General features: G+C 45.0%; 1 protein-coding gene across 2 annotated transcripts in view; it reads right to left on the reverse strand.

Annotated features, from left to right (window-relative positions):
• Window positions 1-500: 500 nt before the first annotated feature.
• LOC147120033 (disco-interacting protein 2 homolog A-like) overlaps window positions 501-14,985 on the reverse strand; it is a 58,033-nt gene continuing 43,548 nt past the window's right edge. For both annotated transcript variants that reach the window (XM_085985540.1, XM_085985539.1), the window contains 3 exons: window positions 8,805-8,979; window positions 6,805-6,928; window positions 501-1,935 (listed from right to left, as the gene is read on the reverse strand). In XM_085985540.1, coding sequence (XP_085841666.1) covers window positions 1,683-1,935; window positions 6,805-6,928; window positions 8,805-8,979 — 552 coding nt within the window. In that variant the 3' untranslated portion in view covers window positions 501-1,682. The remainder of the gene's footprint in view (window positions 1,936-6,804; window positions 6,929-8,804; window positions 8,980-14,985) is intronic.

The following is a 14,985-nucleotide window of genomic DNA, read 5'->3' on the forward strand; positions in this document are numbered from 1 at the left end:
TTCTTGTTCGTAATGCCAGTCACATTGGACAGTTGGCATTTTTGACATTTTTCCTGATCTGGGAGTAAGTTGCAACATCACATGGTTTAAAGCAAAAAAGGGATGCTCTGATTGTGTTGCAAATATCACAACATTGTGAAGTGTCATTATTTCATTCAGTGCTGATTCACTTACCGTGATTAAAAAATGCCCATAAAAACAGAAACAGTGAGGTGCGGTAAGAGTAAAGTCGTATTGTTGTGAAAAGCAGTGAGGGTTCAAGAGGTCCTACTCTGCAGAATGAATAAACCAGATGATTGCCCATGAGCTGCTGTCCCATTTGGAAAAAAATTATTTTAGCAAAATCTGGAAACGTCTGCAATAATTTTATTTATTTCTGTAATTACCAAGTTGTGTCATGTCTCAAGACCCAGAATGCAAGAAAAGCCAGCCAGGTATGCAAGTGCATGTCAGCAACATGGTGCAAATTGTAGCAACTGGCAGAAATTGGAGTTTAATAATCAAATAGAAAGGTTTTTATTTCACATCAATTCAACCCTTTGCAACTTTATGATTAAAGCCACTCCAGATTAGAAACCCCTCTGAAAATCCTTTGCAACAGGAGATCAGTGATGGACTCCTGTGGCACTTCCAGGCCTGGCATTATTACATAAAATAATGGAAGCAAACAGTTAATGATGAGAGTGCTGCAATAGGATTCCGTGGATGGAATGACAATACTTTATAAGTGTATCACAATATGCTCATCATTAAAATGACAGGATACTTCTTTTATTTATTTTTCCTGGAGATATAATGCTCTTTTGTGCAGGTAAGATGGTCTGATTGTGGGTTTCTGTTGCTCAGGCCTAATTATCATGGTTAGCGGCGATCACAAGAGTGACACAAGTTGGCAAGATTCTCACCAGCTTTGCAGATCACAATACTATGATAGGAAAGAAACTCCCAAAAGTTCCACTCATAAGCCATTGATGCGACCGTCAAAGGACAACCTAGCACTCGACATAAACTTTGCCCACGACCGTATTCCATTGCTTCTTAGCGAGGTGAACGGTGGATAAGCTTGAAGATGAGCACAACTTTAAAGAGACTGGCCCCCTTAACCCCTGGCTCTGGGATATCAAAACGTCCCTTCCCGTCCGTCCAATTACATCCGCTCATTAACAGAATAAATAGGTTTTAAAAAGAATTTCCAAATCCATAGCCACACCGAGAAAGTGTGGCAATGCAAACTGCGAAGACGAGCAGGGATAAGAAAAATATAACACTGGTGACTCAAACCTCAGAACTGTCGCCTCCCATTCTCACAGGAAGTCTGATGATGCATGATAGAGATATGTCCCCGTTGCTGCTGTGCAGTCTCTAATGTGCTGTGATACAGTGACATTGCTAGAACACTACTTCACATTTAATATGGCACCAGCAGTGGTGTGCCAGACTAGCCCATCGTCTTTTGATATGACAGGCGTTGGAGCTATGCAGAACACATCATCATGAGAAATGGCTGACAACAGATCATACTGGATGTATGGCCTTAACGCACACAACACCACCTCCCAGCAAGGTCTGGCTTTCTGTTCTCGTTTTTAGTGCAGCATATAAGATCGATATGGACATTCAGGGCACTGGCGAACACTGTCACTGAGGCAGCAGTAGCAGTAAGTAGTCTCAGAGCACTAGGCTCACATATTATAGGCCACGTAAATGGGATCAAGCTGATCAGCTAAGAAACCATCCCGAAGGTGCATCCGCTGCTTTTCGCCACGCGAGTTGATGGGTATCACCCCAGGGTCCACCACAACTACCACTCCCACAATCAGGTAATGTTCTTCTAAAACAACGTTAGTAACCAAGGCAACCAAGTCCAGTGCTTCCTGCTCAGAACCATCCAATTCCACCACCACGACAAGCAGGTTGGTCCATGTGAAGACAGCACTGCGGAAGAAACAAAACACAATGATCAGAAAAAGGCAAGAATACAGACTGATGGACAGCACAATGCTTAAATCTTAGAGTCCATAGAGTTAAAATCCAATTATCCTCAACACATTATTAAGCATCTCTTATTTATTATGAATGATTATGAAGATGGTTCCCAGGTTGGTAATTCCTGACCAAGTTCCTCTCCAATGCAACTCCATCCATTGATATCCATTGCCCTCTTCCCCACTACTCAACAACCCCTGCTCCTAATAATTTAGCTCAATGTACAAGTTAAAGCTCCCTGTAGAGCGCATCCCCGATCCCCCTGCTCTGTGTTTTTATCTGTGCTTTTTTCAACAGCTGGCACTATGCCCACATTTGATTTCCTGGACTCCTCTACCACCAGGATTATGCTGCTCTGCTGGAGGGACACTGCCATGATTCTGATAGACACTCAATCTCTTCAAATTTAATGTCATTTCTTCCAGCCTACAGTGCCCATCCCACACCTGTTGCGGTTATCTGCTGACTTGTGGACTGTACTCCAGTGTACTTCTCAGCTTTACTCTGCTGCTGTTTTGGGTCCTGGGCATTATTTCTGCTTTCTCCTGGGCCAAATTTCATTTTCCAACTGGTTTCTGGGCTTTATTGTGAACTCCACCTACACTGTTGCTTGCTACTAAGACGGTATCATCTATCAGACTGCCTATAATCCACTACGGCTGTGTAATCCACTATAGTCAGCTGTGGCTCAGTCAGTAACACACTCGCCTCTGAGTCAGAAGGTTCTGGGTTCAAGTCCAGCACTCCAGTGCAATGCTGAGGGAGTGCTGCATTGTCGGAGGTGCAGTCTTTCAGATGAAATGTTCAACCGAGGCCCCGTCTGCTCTCTCAGGTGGACGTAAAAGATCCCATGGCACTATTTCGAAGAAGAGCAGGGGAGCTATCCCCGGTGTCCTGGCCAATATTTAACCCTCAACCAACATCACTAAAAACAGATTATCTGATCATTAGCATATTAGAGTCATAGAGTTATACAGCACAGAAAGAGGCCCTTCGGCCCATCGCGTCCGCGCCGGCCATCAATCCCTGTCTAATCTAATCCCATTTTCCAGCATTTGGTCCATAGCTTTGTATGCTATGGCCTTTCAAGTGCTCATCCAAATGCTTCTTGAATGTTGTGAGGGTTCCTGCCTCTACCACCCTTTCAGGCAGTGAGTTCCAGATTCCAACCACCCTCTGGGTGAAAAAGTTCTTCCTCAAATCCCCTCTAAACCTCCTGCCCCTTACCTTGAATCTATGCCCCCTTGTTATTGACCACTCTACTAAGGGAAAAAGTTCCTTTCTATCTACCCTATCTTTGCCCCTCATAATTTTGTACACCTCAATCAGGTCCCCCCTCAGCCTTCTCTGCTCCAAGGAAAACAACCCCAGCCTGTCCAGTCTTTCTTCATAGCTGAAGCGCTCCAGCCCAGGTAACATCCTGGTGAATCTCCTCTGCACCCTCTCCAAAGCAATCACATCCTTCCTATAGTGTGGCGACCAGAACTGCACACAATACTCCAGCTGTGGCCTAACCAGCGTTTTGTACAGCTCCATCATAACCTCACTGCTCTTATATGCTATGCCTCGGCTAATGAAGGCAAGTATCCTATATGCCTTTTTAACCACCTTATTCACCTGTTCTGCTTCCTTCAGGGATCTATGTACATGCACACCAAGGTCCCTCTGATCCTCTGTCTTTCCTAGGGTCCTACCATTCATTGTGTATTCCCTTGCCTTGTTAGTCCCTCCAAAATGCATCACCTCACACTTTTCAGGGTTAAATTCCATTTGCCACTGTTCCACCCATCTGACCAACCCATCTATATCGTCCTGCAGACTGAGGCTACCCTCCTCGCTATTTACCACCCCACCAATTTTCGTGTCATCTGCGAACTTACTGATCATACCTTTTACATTCACATCAAATCATTAATGTAGACCACAAACAGCAAGGGACCCAGCACCGATCCCTGCGGTACCCCACTGGACACAGGCTTCCAGTCACAAAAACATCCTTCGACCATCACCCTCTGCCTTCTGCCACTAAGCCAGTTTTGGATCCAATGTGCCAAGGCACCCTGGATCCCATGGGCTCTTACCTTCTTGATCAGTCTCCTATGCGGGACTTTATCAAAAGCCTTACTGAAATCCATGTATACCACATCCACTGCACTACCCTCATCCACACACCTAGTCACCCCCTCGAAAAATTCAATCAAATTGGTCAGACATGATCTTCCCATGACAAAGCCATGCTGACTATCCCTGATTAATCCCTGCCTCTCCAAGTGGAGACTAATTCTGTCCCTCAGAATTTTTTCCAATAATTTCCCTACCACTGATGTTAGGCTCACTGGCCTGTAATTCCCTGGTTTATCCCTACTACCCTTCTTGAATAATGGTACTACGTTAGCTGTTCTCCAGTCCTCTGGCACCTCCCCTGTGGCCAGAGAGGTTCTGAAAATTTGTGTCAGAGCCCCTGCAATCTCCTCCTTTGCCTCACAAAGCAGCCTGGGATGCATCTCGTCTGGGCCTGGGGATTTATCCACTTTTAAGCCTGCTAAAACCGCTAGTACCTCCTCCCTCTCGATGCTAATATGTTCAAGTATATCACAGTCCCCCTGCCCGATTTCTATGTCTACATCGTCCTTCTCCATAGTGAACACAGATGCAAAAAATTCATTTAAAACCCCACCTACATCTTCTGGCTCCACACACAGATTGCCACTTTGGTCCCTAATGGGCCCCACTCTTTCCCTAGTTATCCTCTTGCCCTTAATATACTTATAAAACACCTTAGGATTTTCCTTTATTTTGCTCGCCAGTGTTATTTCGTGGCCCCTCCTCGCTCTCCTAATTTCTTGTTTAAGTATCCCCTGCACTTTTTATACTCCTCTAGAGCTTCCTCTGTCTTTAGTCCCTTGTATCTGCCAAAAGCCCCCCTTTTTTTCCTAATCCATTCTCGTATATCCCTTGACATCCAAGGTTCCCTGGGCTTGTTGGTCCCACCCTTGACCTTTACGGGAACATGTTGCCATTGTACTCTCTCAATTTCCTTTCTGAAAGACTCCCATTGCTCCGGTGTGGATTTTCCTACAAGTAGCTGATCCCAGTCCACTTTGGCCAGATCCTGCCTTATCATAGTAAAATCGTCCGTCCCCCAATTTAGAACCTTTATTTCCGGTCCATCTCTGTCCTTTTCCATGACTACCTTAAATCTCACCGAATTATAGTCACTGTTACCAAAGTGCTCACCTACTAACACTTCTACCACTTGCCCGGCCACATTCCCTAGAATTAGGTCCAGTACCGCCCCCTCTCTTGTAGGACTTTCTACATGCTGGCTCAAAAAGCTCTCCTGGATGCACTTTAAGAATTCTGCACCCTCTAAGCCTTTCACACTCTGACTATCCCAGTTAATATTGGGGCAGTTGAAATCCCCCACTATTATTACCCTATTATATTGCTGTTTGTGGGACCTTGCTGTGCGCAAATTGGCTGCCGCATTTCCCACATTACAACAGTGACTACACTTCAAAAAGTACTGCATTGGCTGTAAAGCGCTTTGAGATGTCCGGTGGTCGTGAAAGGCGCTGTATAAATGCAAGTCTTTCTTTCTTTCTTTTCTTACTACCTGGCCAGCTCCTGTGTACTCACTTTCAGTTCCTCTGCTGGGACTTTTCACTCTGCGCTGAGCTTGCTCTGATCCATTCTTGCTGGTTCCCATCCTGCTTTAGATTTGGCTCCCATGTTGGTGAATGATCACTGCTTTGTGGCTAACCATTTGCTTCCTGTGGCCACTGACTCAGCACTGCTCCACTTACCCTTCAAAGCTCCTCCATCACTCTTCACTAGACTGGGTTACACCAGCTCCTCAAGCTCCTGTCCCGGCCTTGTGTGCTTTTTCGCCATCTAAAGTTGTTCTTCAGATTAGCTCCCACATCTGCACCGATCCGGTAGATTTACTTTTCACCTGCCTCCAAATTCCTGATCTTCAGTCCTTTTGTTCTTTGGTTTCATTCCCACTGCTCCTTACTCTGGTGGTCCAAGGGATCTGCTGCTGCAAGCTAAAATCTTGAGGCCACAACGCACCTCCACAAGACTTCAGGATTAACCTCTGGTGGCTCATGGTCGACTCTCCTCTCCTCCTCGGCCTTCTGATTCCATTGAACAACCTCCACTAGTGTTCCCAGTGACACTTTGCCCCTCAAGGATCCACTAGCTTTACACAGTGGACTACAAACCTGGATACTGGTTTGTGCATACTCCAAGGTGACTGTCTACAATTTGACTTCATCCCACCACAGGGCCGTAGACATTAACTTTGGACTCTCTCATATAGTCTCTTCCCAGTCCTCTGTTTGCATCCATGACATGTTTCTCATGACATGTGCCATGCCTTTGTAATCATTATTCCTTGTGTTCATTCAGGTATACATTTTGGCTGCCGTGCCGGACCGAACCCAACTACTTCTATCTCCCCGTTTTTCCCCTTTCTATCCTCCTCTCTCCTCCCCTTGTCACCCAATCATACCACCTTTTATTTCTCTCTTCAGCTACTTTCCCCCCACAATTCTTTATCAACTCATCACTACTTTCTCTACCTATCTACTGTCCTGCCACTGTCACAGCCTTGAATTCCCCTTGAATAAGCCCACATGAACCAAAAAGACGAGTGAACACGCACGCTGGAATATTTTTCAAGAAGAACTCAATTCGGCAGTTCAGCCAGAAACAAGAGTTTTATCCCAAATCTCGGGTTAGTGTTTTTTTCCAATTAACCATTTTGATAGTTTCATTTCCAAGTCTGGTTAATTCATAATCTTTATGTCTTACCATTCAGCAATACTCTTGTGTGATCTGAGCACTGAGGTCTCAATATCAATTGGGTGATAACGCATTCCTCTCAACTCTAGCGTCTCATCCAGGGATCCCACCACATACAGGGCATCATGACGTTCTGCAAGAGATGAGATAAATATCACTTAGCTAGAGCAGGTGTTCTCAAACTTTTTGCTACTGAGGCCCCCCCCTCCCATGTAACACAACACAACTATTTTTTTTTTTTTTTTTTTTTAAAAAGCGTGGCTCCTGTCAGAAGGTAAAAACCAGCAGAAGATGTTTGCACAGCAAGATCCCACAACAGAAAATCAGATAGATCACCATATACGGTGTGCACCTAAGCTGCAGGCTATCTCTGCACCTCACGTGAGTGATGCCCCTGGGACTTGGACCCGGGACCGCGAGCTCCCAGCGGCAGCAGTAGCGGGCAGTTTGATCAGCCGCCCGTGTCGTGCTCAGCTCTGTAAACAGCTGCATGGACAAGCAGCAGTAAGCCACATAAAGAGCGAAAGGTGAAGTTATCCGAACATTCGCCGACACTCTGGTTAATTCTCGGCCCATTACCCCACAAAAAAAAAGACATCAAACCCCACCGACCTGTTGCTCTACTTACCAAATGTAATCATGGTAGGCAGGAGAACGCACCCCACGTGGCTTGCCGGGAAAAGAACCCGCTGCCAACTGGCACTAATGGATTTTAGGGAGGAGGGGGGCGGGGCCTCCTCTCTTCCAACATCAACGGTGGCGGCACATCGGCTCAACCTTGCATCGGTGCACTGAATTAAGCTCCTTTTTTGTAGGTGGGTAAAAAAGTATATAGCCTTTTTGAGGTCTCATTCTTAGTAATAAACTGACATTGGTAGTGATCAGCATCTTTCAAGGAAAAAAATCAATTCTTGAAAGATGATGATTTGGCGGACCCCTTGAAACCTGCTCGCGGACCCCAAGGGGGCTGTTGACTCCCCGGTTGAGAGCTCCTAATCTAGAGAATTCAGTTTGAAGCTCGCTTAAGAAGAGATGAAAGCATCCTCTTTGAAGGCTATCAAGGGCCCTAACTTCCTCACTTACAATTAATGCAATCAGTACATGTGCCATTTTTTTTTTTTTTTTTTTTTTTTTTTTTTTTTTTTTTAAGTACAGGCACAGACGTATCCTCCATTACTCCCAAATACACCATGCTCTTTTGCAGCTCATTAACTGCTTCCTCCGTACAGCAACCCCCTATCCGGAGACTATGCCCCCTAGTTCTAGGCTCTCCAGCCAGGGGAAACAGCCTCTCAGCATCTACCCGGTTAAGACCTCTAAGAATTTTATATGTTTCAATGAAATCACCTCTCAATCTTCTAAACTCCAGAAAATATAGGCCCATTCTACTCAATCTCTCCCCTCTCATCCCAGGAATCAATCTAGTGAACCTTCGTTGCACCCCCCCTAAAGCAAGTATATTTTTCCTTAGATAAGGAGACCAAAACTGTGCACAGTACTACAAGTGTGGTCTCAACAAAGCCCTATATAATTGCAGCAAGACTTCCTTTCTCTTATACTCCAACCCCCTTGGCCAACAATAAAGGCTAACATACCATTTGCCTTCCTAATTGCTTGCTGCACCTGCATGTCAACATTCTGTGATTCGTATACAAGGACACCTAAATGCCTCTGAATACCAACATTTAATAGTGTCTCACCTTTTAAAAACAAATCTGCTTTTTCATCCTTCCTACCAAAATGGATAATTTCATATTTCCCCATATTTTATTCCATCTGCCACCTTCTTGCCCAATCACGTAACCTGTCTATATCCCTTTGCAGCCTCTTTGTGTCCTCCTCATAGCTTACTTTCTCACCTGGCTCTGATGTTTTAATACTTATCCTTCAAAAAATTGTCCATTTAACAATAAGCTTACTTGAAATGTATTACAGAAATTAAACCTTAAAGCCAAACTGAGCAACTAAACGAATGCCATGTCTCATTGTTGGTGCGCACCAAGTCTTACCTCCAGTTGCGTCAGTCAGATCTGTTCTGCGAAGAAATCCCAGATATCCTGTCCGTGCCCACAAGGTCTGTGTGTCCCCAAAACTGAGCTTGGCATTAAAATGGTCAGCATGCAAGGACTCTTCACCATAAACAGTGTAGTACCCAGTGGCATTGTGAGGGCTGCTCACCCAGATCTGTGCAAGAAAGATGTCAGAATTAGCAGCAAATCATTATTTCCTCCAACTTATCAACCAATTTTAATTTGCAGGTAGAGAATCAGGCAGTTTAATACACAGCCCTCTACAAAATAACAAAGCTGGCACACCATGTTTGATATGCATATTTCTTCCCTTATTAGATTTTGCTGTCCCACATACCATGGCCTGGTTCTCCCTGTTGAGTCAGAAGGTCCCTCGCTACAGGACTTGAACACATAATCTAGGTCAGAGTGATGAGGATGCTCGACTCACAGGTAATGCCTGCAATCTGTATTTTCTCCATTGGTGGTGCTGTAGCACTCTCCTCAACTTTCAGGCTGTTTCCTGATTCTGTTCTCTTCAAAATTCAGGCATTCCCTGCAAACAGTTCCAGCTTACAAGTATTTTCATTACTCCTCAGTTTAAATGAATTTCTTTTAATTAAAAAAAAAAAGTTGTTTGTCTTCTAGTCTGTACCTCTGTGCAGGGTTGCCAACTCTGGTTGGATGTATTCCTCTTCTTCTTAGGCAGTCCCTCGGAACCGAGGATGACTTGCTTCCACACTAAAAATGAGTTCTCAGGTGACTGATGAGTCCAATGTGGGACCTACAGTCTCTGTCACAGGTGGGGCAGACGGTGGTTGCAGTACAGCGTTCCGGTCTATCGCTGTTGGGGTTGTCCATGAGGGTCCTGACATTCCAGGTCCCGAACTTCATTTTAAAAAGGGTGGAAGATGCCTGTGCGTGAATTCTTTTAACGTGGGGTGGCCGTTGCACACCAGCTACCACACGGGCTTGACAGAGCAAGGTCTTGGTCCAATGGCAAGGGGATCCAAGACGATTGGAGACCAGGCTCTGCTACGTCGGCCTAGCACACACACACAAACATACTCCTAGAAGTTACATCACAAGACCCCCTGCCTCCAACAGTTCCGCATAGTCAAACAGCCTTTTCTCCCCCATCTCCAATATTTCTATAAACAGTATACGAAAGGGTTCAAAGAAAGTTCTTTTTTTTAATGCCCGTATTATTTTTCTCCCGGGTCGCTCGCAGTAGTATCCAGGAGATTAATCTTCAATTCCTGGAGACTCCAGGGCAATACTGGAGGGCTGGCATGGCAACCTGTGCAGCCTACTTTTTTTTGGAAGTGCTCAAGAGACCTGGGGTCTCTGCTGTCAGAGGAATAAAACAAAAGTCCCGTGGAGTCTGCTTCAAAAATCTGTTAAAAGGTTCTTTGCCCAGAGTTCTGTAGCTCTGTGGAGCGTCTGTTTACTTTTCCATGCATCCAAGTCCTCATGAGCCCTTGGGTCCTTGTGATGTTTAGAGGGAACAGATAAATAGCCTTCCTTTAAAAACATGTCTCCACCTAAAAAAAGTTACTTCCCAGTGCTCTGCACCTTTCTGGAAAGCTTATTTCACCCTCCTTGGGTTTAGTGTTGCCACTTGCTTGGAATCAACTTAAATTGAGAAATAAATTAATAATGGCATCCACATTCATGGGTGCTTGATGCTTGCACAAAAAAATTTAAACATATATTTTATCTCTTCCAAAGCATCCCATCAATTCATTACTCCCTGTTCCATCCCCAAACAACCTGACCACAGACCCATTCTAGTTCCACCTGCAGAAGGTTGTTCATCCTGCTCAGATTCCCAACCCAGAGAAAGGAGAAGCCCGCAGTTTTCCCATTTATTAAGCTTGCTTACACTAATAGTTGCCAGGAAATTCCTTGGATATGCTCGCTTCACTGATGTTACTTCGCCAGCAGTGTAGTGGAAACCACTTCTGGCAAAGTAACGCCAACGAAGCGGGGAGATCTGAGGAATTTCCCAGCTGGTGAGCTCCAATGGTATGATTGCACTTCATGTTAAAAGTCACAAGGGTAAGGGAGCAGAATTAAAACAGTTAAAGAGACAAGATTAAACTATTCTGGGTTACCAGCTACATTTACACGAACATTAACGATGCAAAAATACCTTTGTTTTTAAAGACAGGGCAGGGGGTGCGTATGGGACATGAATCTCCAAAGGGAGGGCTCAAAAAAAGTTTGGGAACCTTTGATCCAGTCTAACACTTTAGTGCAGTACTGAGGGAGTGCTTCATTGATGGAGGTGCCATCATTTGGATCAGATGTAAATCAAGGCCCCGTCTGCCCTCAGGTGGACATAAAAGATCCCATGGCACTATTTGAAGGGGAGAAGGCGAGTGTCCTGAGCAACATTTATCCCTCAGGCAACACCCCAAAACAGATACATTTCACTGTATGTGGAATCTTGCTATGTGCATTATTGAGTACCAAAAATAGTGGGGAACCAAGGGGCTAATAAGAGTGAGGAACTTAAAGTAATTAATATCAGTAGAGAAAAAGTACTTGAGAAACTAATGGGACTAAAAGCCGACAAATCCCCTGGACCTGCTGGCCTACATCCTAGGGTTCTAAAAGAGGTGGCTGCAGAGATAGTGGATGCATTGGTTGCGATCTTCCAAAATTCGCTAGATTCTAGAATTGTCCCAGCGGTAGCAAATGTAGCGGTAAGGTAGCAAATGCAACTCCATTATTCAAGAAAGGAGGGAGAGAGAAAACAGGGAACTACAGGCCAGTTAGCCTGACATCAGTCATAGAGTCATAGAGTTTTACAGCACAGAAAGAGGCCCTTCGGCCCATCGTGTCTGCGCCGTCCATCAATCCCTGTCCAGTCTAATCCCATTTTCCAGCATTTGGTCCATAGCCTTGTATGCAATGGCATTTCAAGTGCTCATCCAAATGCTTCTTGAATGTTGTGAGGGTTCCTGCCTCTACCACCCTTTCAGGCAGAGAGTTCCAGATTCCAACCACCCTCTGGGTGAAAAAGTTCCTCCTCAAATCCCCTCTAAATCTCCTGCCCCTTACCTTGAATCTATGCCCCCTTGTTATTGACCCCCCTACTAAGGGGAAAAGTTCCTCTTTATCTACCCTATCTATGCCCCTCATCATTTTGTACACCTCAATCAGGTCCCCCCTCAGCCTTCTTTGCTCCAATGAAAACAACCCCAGCCTGTTTAGTCTTTCTTCATAGCTGAGGCGCTCCATCCCAGGTAACATCCTGGTGAATCTTCTCTGCACCCTCTCTAAAGCAATCACATCCTTCCTATAGTGAGGCGACCAGAACTGCACACACTACTCCAGCTGTGGCCTCACCAGCGTTTTGTACAGCTCCATCATAACCTCCCTGCTCTTATATTCTATGCCTCGGCTAATGAAGGCAAGTATCCCATATGCCTTTTTAACCACCTTATCTACCTGTTCCGCTGCCTTCGGGGATCTATGTACATGCACACCAAGGTCCCTCTGACCCTCTGTACTTCCTAGGGTCCTACCACTCATTGTGTACTCCCTTGCCTTATTTGTCCGTCCAAAATGCATCACCTCGCACTTTTCAGGGTTAAATTCCATTTGCCACTTTTCCGCCCATCTGACCAACTCGTTTATATCTTCCTGTAGCCTGAGGCTTTCCTCCTCACAATTTACCACCCCACCAATTTTCGTGTCATCTGCGAACTTACTGATCATACCTTTTACATTCTCATCCAAATCATTTATGTAGATCACAAACAGCAAGGGACCCAGCACCGATCCCTGAGGTACCCCACTAGACACAGGCTTCCAGTCACAAAAGCAACCTTCGACCATCACCCTCTGCCTCCTGCCACTCAGCCAGTTTAGGATCCAACGCGCCAAGGCACCCTGGATCCCATGGGCTCTTACCTTCTTGACCAGTCTCCTATGCGGGACTTTGTCAAAAGCTTTACTGAAGTCCATGTAAACCACATCCACAGCATTTCCCTCATCCACACACCTAGTCACCCCCTCGAAAAATTCAATCAGATTTGTCAGACATGATTTACCCTTGACAAAGCCATGCTGACTATCTCCGATTAATCCTTGCCTCTCCAAGTGGAGACTAATTTTGTCCCTCAGAATTTTTTCCAATAATTTCCCTACCACAGATGTTAGGCTCACTGGCCTGTAATTCCCTGGTTTATCCCTGCTACCCTTCTTGAATAATGGTACTACGTTAGCTGTTCTCCAGTCCTCTGGTACATCCCCTGTGGCCAGAGAGGTTCTGAAAATTTGTGTCAGAGCCCCTGCAATCTCCTCCCTTGCCTCACACAACAGCCTGGGATACATCTCGTCCAGGCCTGGGGATTAGTCCACTTTTTGGCCTGCTAAAACCGCTAGTACCTCCTCCCTCCCAATGCTAATATGTTCAAGTATGTCACAGTCCCCTTGCCCGATTTCTATGTCTACATCATCTTTCTCCATAGTGAACACAGATGCAAAAAATTCATTTAAAACCCCGCCTACATCTTCTGGCTCTACACACAGATTGCCACTTTGGTCCCTAATGGGCCCTACCCTTTCCCTGGTTATCCTCTTGCCCTTAATATACTTATAAAACATCTTAGGATTTTCCTTTATTTTGCTCGCCAGTGTTATTTCATGGCCCCTCCTCGCCCTCCTAATTTCTTTTTTAAGTATGCCCCTGCACTTTTTATACTCCTCTAGGGCTTCCTCCGTCTTTAGTCTTTTGTAACTGCCAAAAGCCCCCCTTTTTTTCCTAATGCATTTTTGTATATCCCTTGTCATCCAAGGTTCCCTTTGCTTGTTGGTCCCACCCTTGACCTTTACAGGAACATGTTGGCGTTGTACTCTCTCTATTTCCCTTCTGAAAGCCTCCCACTGCTTTGATGTGGATTTTCCTATAAGTAGCTGCTCCCAGTCCACTTTGGCCAGATCCTGCCTTATCTTATTAAAATCGGCCATCCCCCAATTTAGAACCCTTATTTCCGGGCCGTCATTGTCTTTTTCCATGACCACCTTAAATCTCACTGAATTATGGTCACTGTCGCCAAAATGCTCTCCTACTGACACTTCCACCACTTGCCCGGCTACATTCCCTAGAATTAGGTCCAGTACCGCCCCCTCTCTTGTAGGACTTTCTACATGTTGGCTCAAAAAGCTCTCTTGGATGCACTTTAAGAATTCTGCACCCTCGAAGCCTTTCACACTCTGACTATCCCAATTAATATTGGGGAAGTTGAAATCCCCCACTATTATTACCCTATTATTTTCGCACTTCTCTGAGATTTGCCTACATATCTGTTCCTCTATCTCCCCCTGACTGTTTGGGGACCTATAGTACACTCCCAGCAAGGTGCTTGCCCCCTTTTTGTTTTTAATTTCTATCCATATGGCCTCATTAGAATATGATTAGGCAGTCAACATGGTTTTATTGAAAGGGAAATCGTGTTTAACAAATTTATTAGAGTTTTTTGAGGACATAACTAGCAGGGTAGATAAAGGCGAACCAGTGGATGTAGTATATTTGGATTTCCAAAAGGCATTCGATAAGGTGTCACATAAAAGATTGTTACGCAAGATAAGGATTCATGGGGTTGGGGGTAACAGATAGAGGGTTGGTTAACGGACAGAAATCAGAGAGTAGGGTTAATCGCGTCATTTTCAGGTTGGCAGGTTATAACTAGTGGGGTGCCGCAAGGATCAGTGTCTGGGCCTCAGCTATTTACAATCTATATTAATGACTTAGATGCAGGGACCAAGTGCAATGTTGCTGATGCTACAAAGCTAGGTGGGAAAGTAAGCTGTGAGGAGGACACAAAGAGCCTGCAAAGGGATATAGACAGGTTAAGTGAGTGGGCAATAAGGTAGCAGATAGAGTATAATGTGGTGAAATGTGAGGTTATTCACTTTGGTAGGAAGAATAGAAAACCAGAATATTTTTTAAAATGGTGAGAAACTATTAAATGTTGGTGTTCAGAGAGACTTAGGTATCCTCGTACAGGAAGTTAGCATGCAAGCGCAGCAAGCAACTAGGAAGGCAAATGGCATGTTGGCCTTTATTGCAAGGGGATTGGAGTACAAAAGTAAGGAAGTCTTACTACAATTGTACAGGGCTTTGGTGAGACTACACCTGGAGTACTGTGCAGTTTTGGTCTCCTTA

This window comes from Somniosus microcephalus, chromosome 4 (assembly GCF_052327205.1).
Source record: "Somniosus microcephalus isolate GS21.2 chromosome 4, FLI_Smic_1.0, whole genome shotgun sequence".
NCBI lineage: Eukaryota > Metazoa > Chordata > Chondrichthyes > Squaliformes > Somniosidae > Somniosus > Somniosus microcephalus.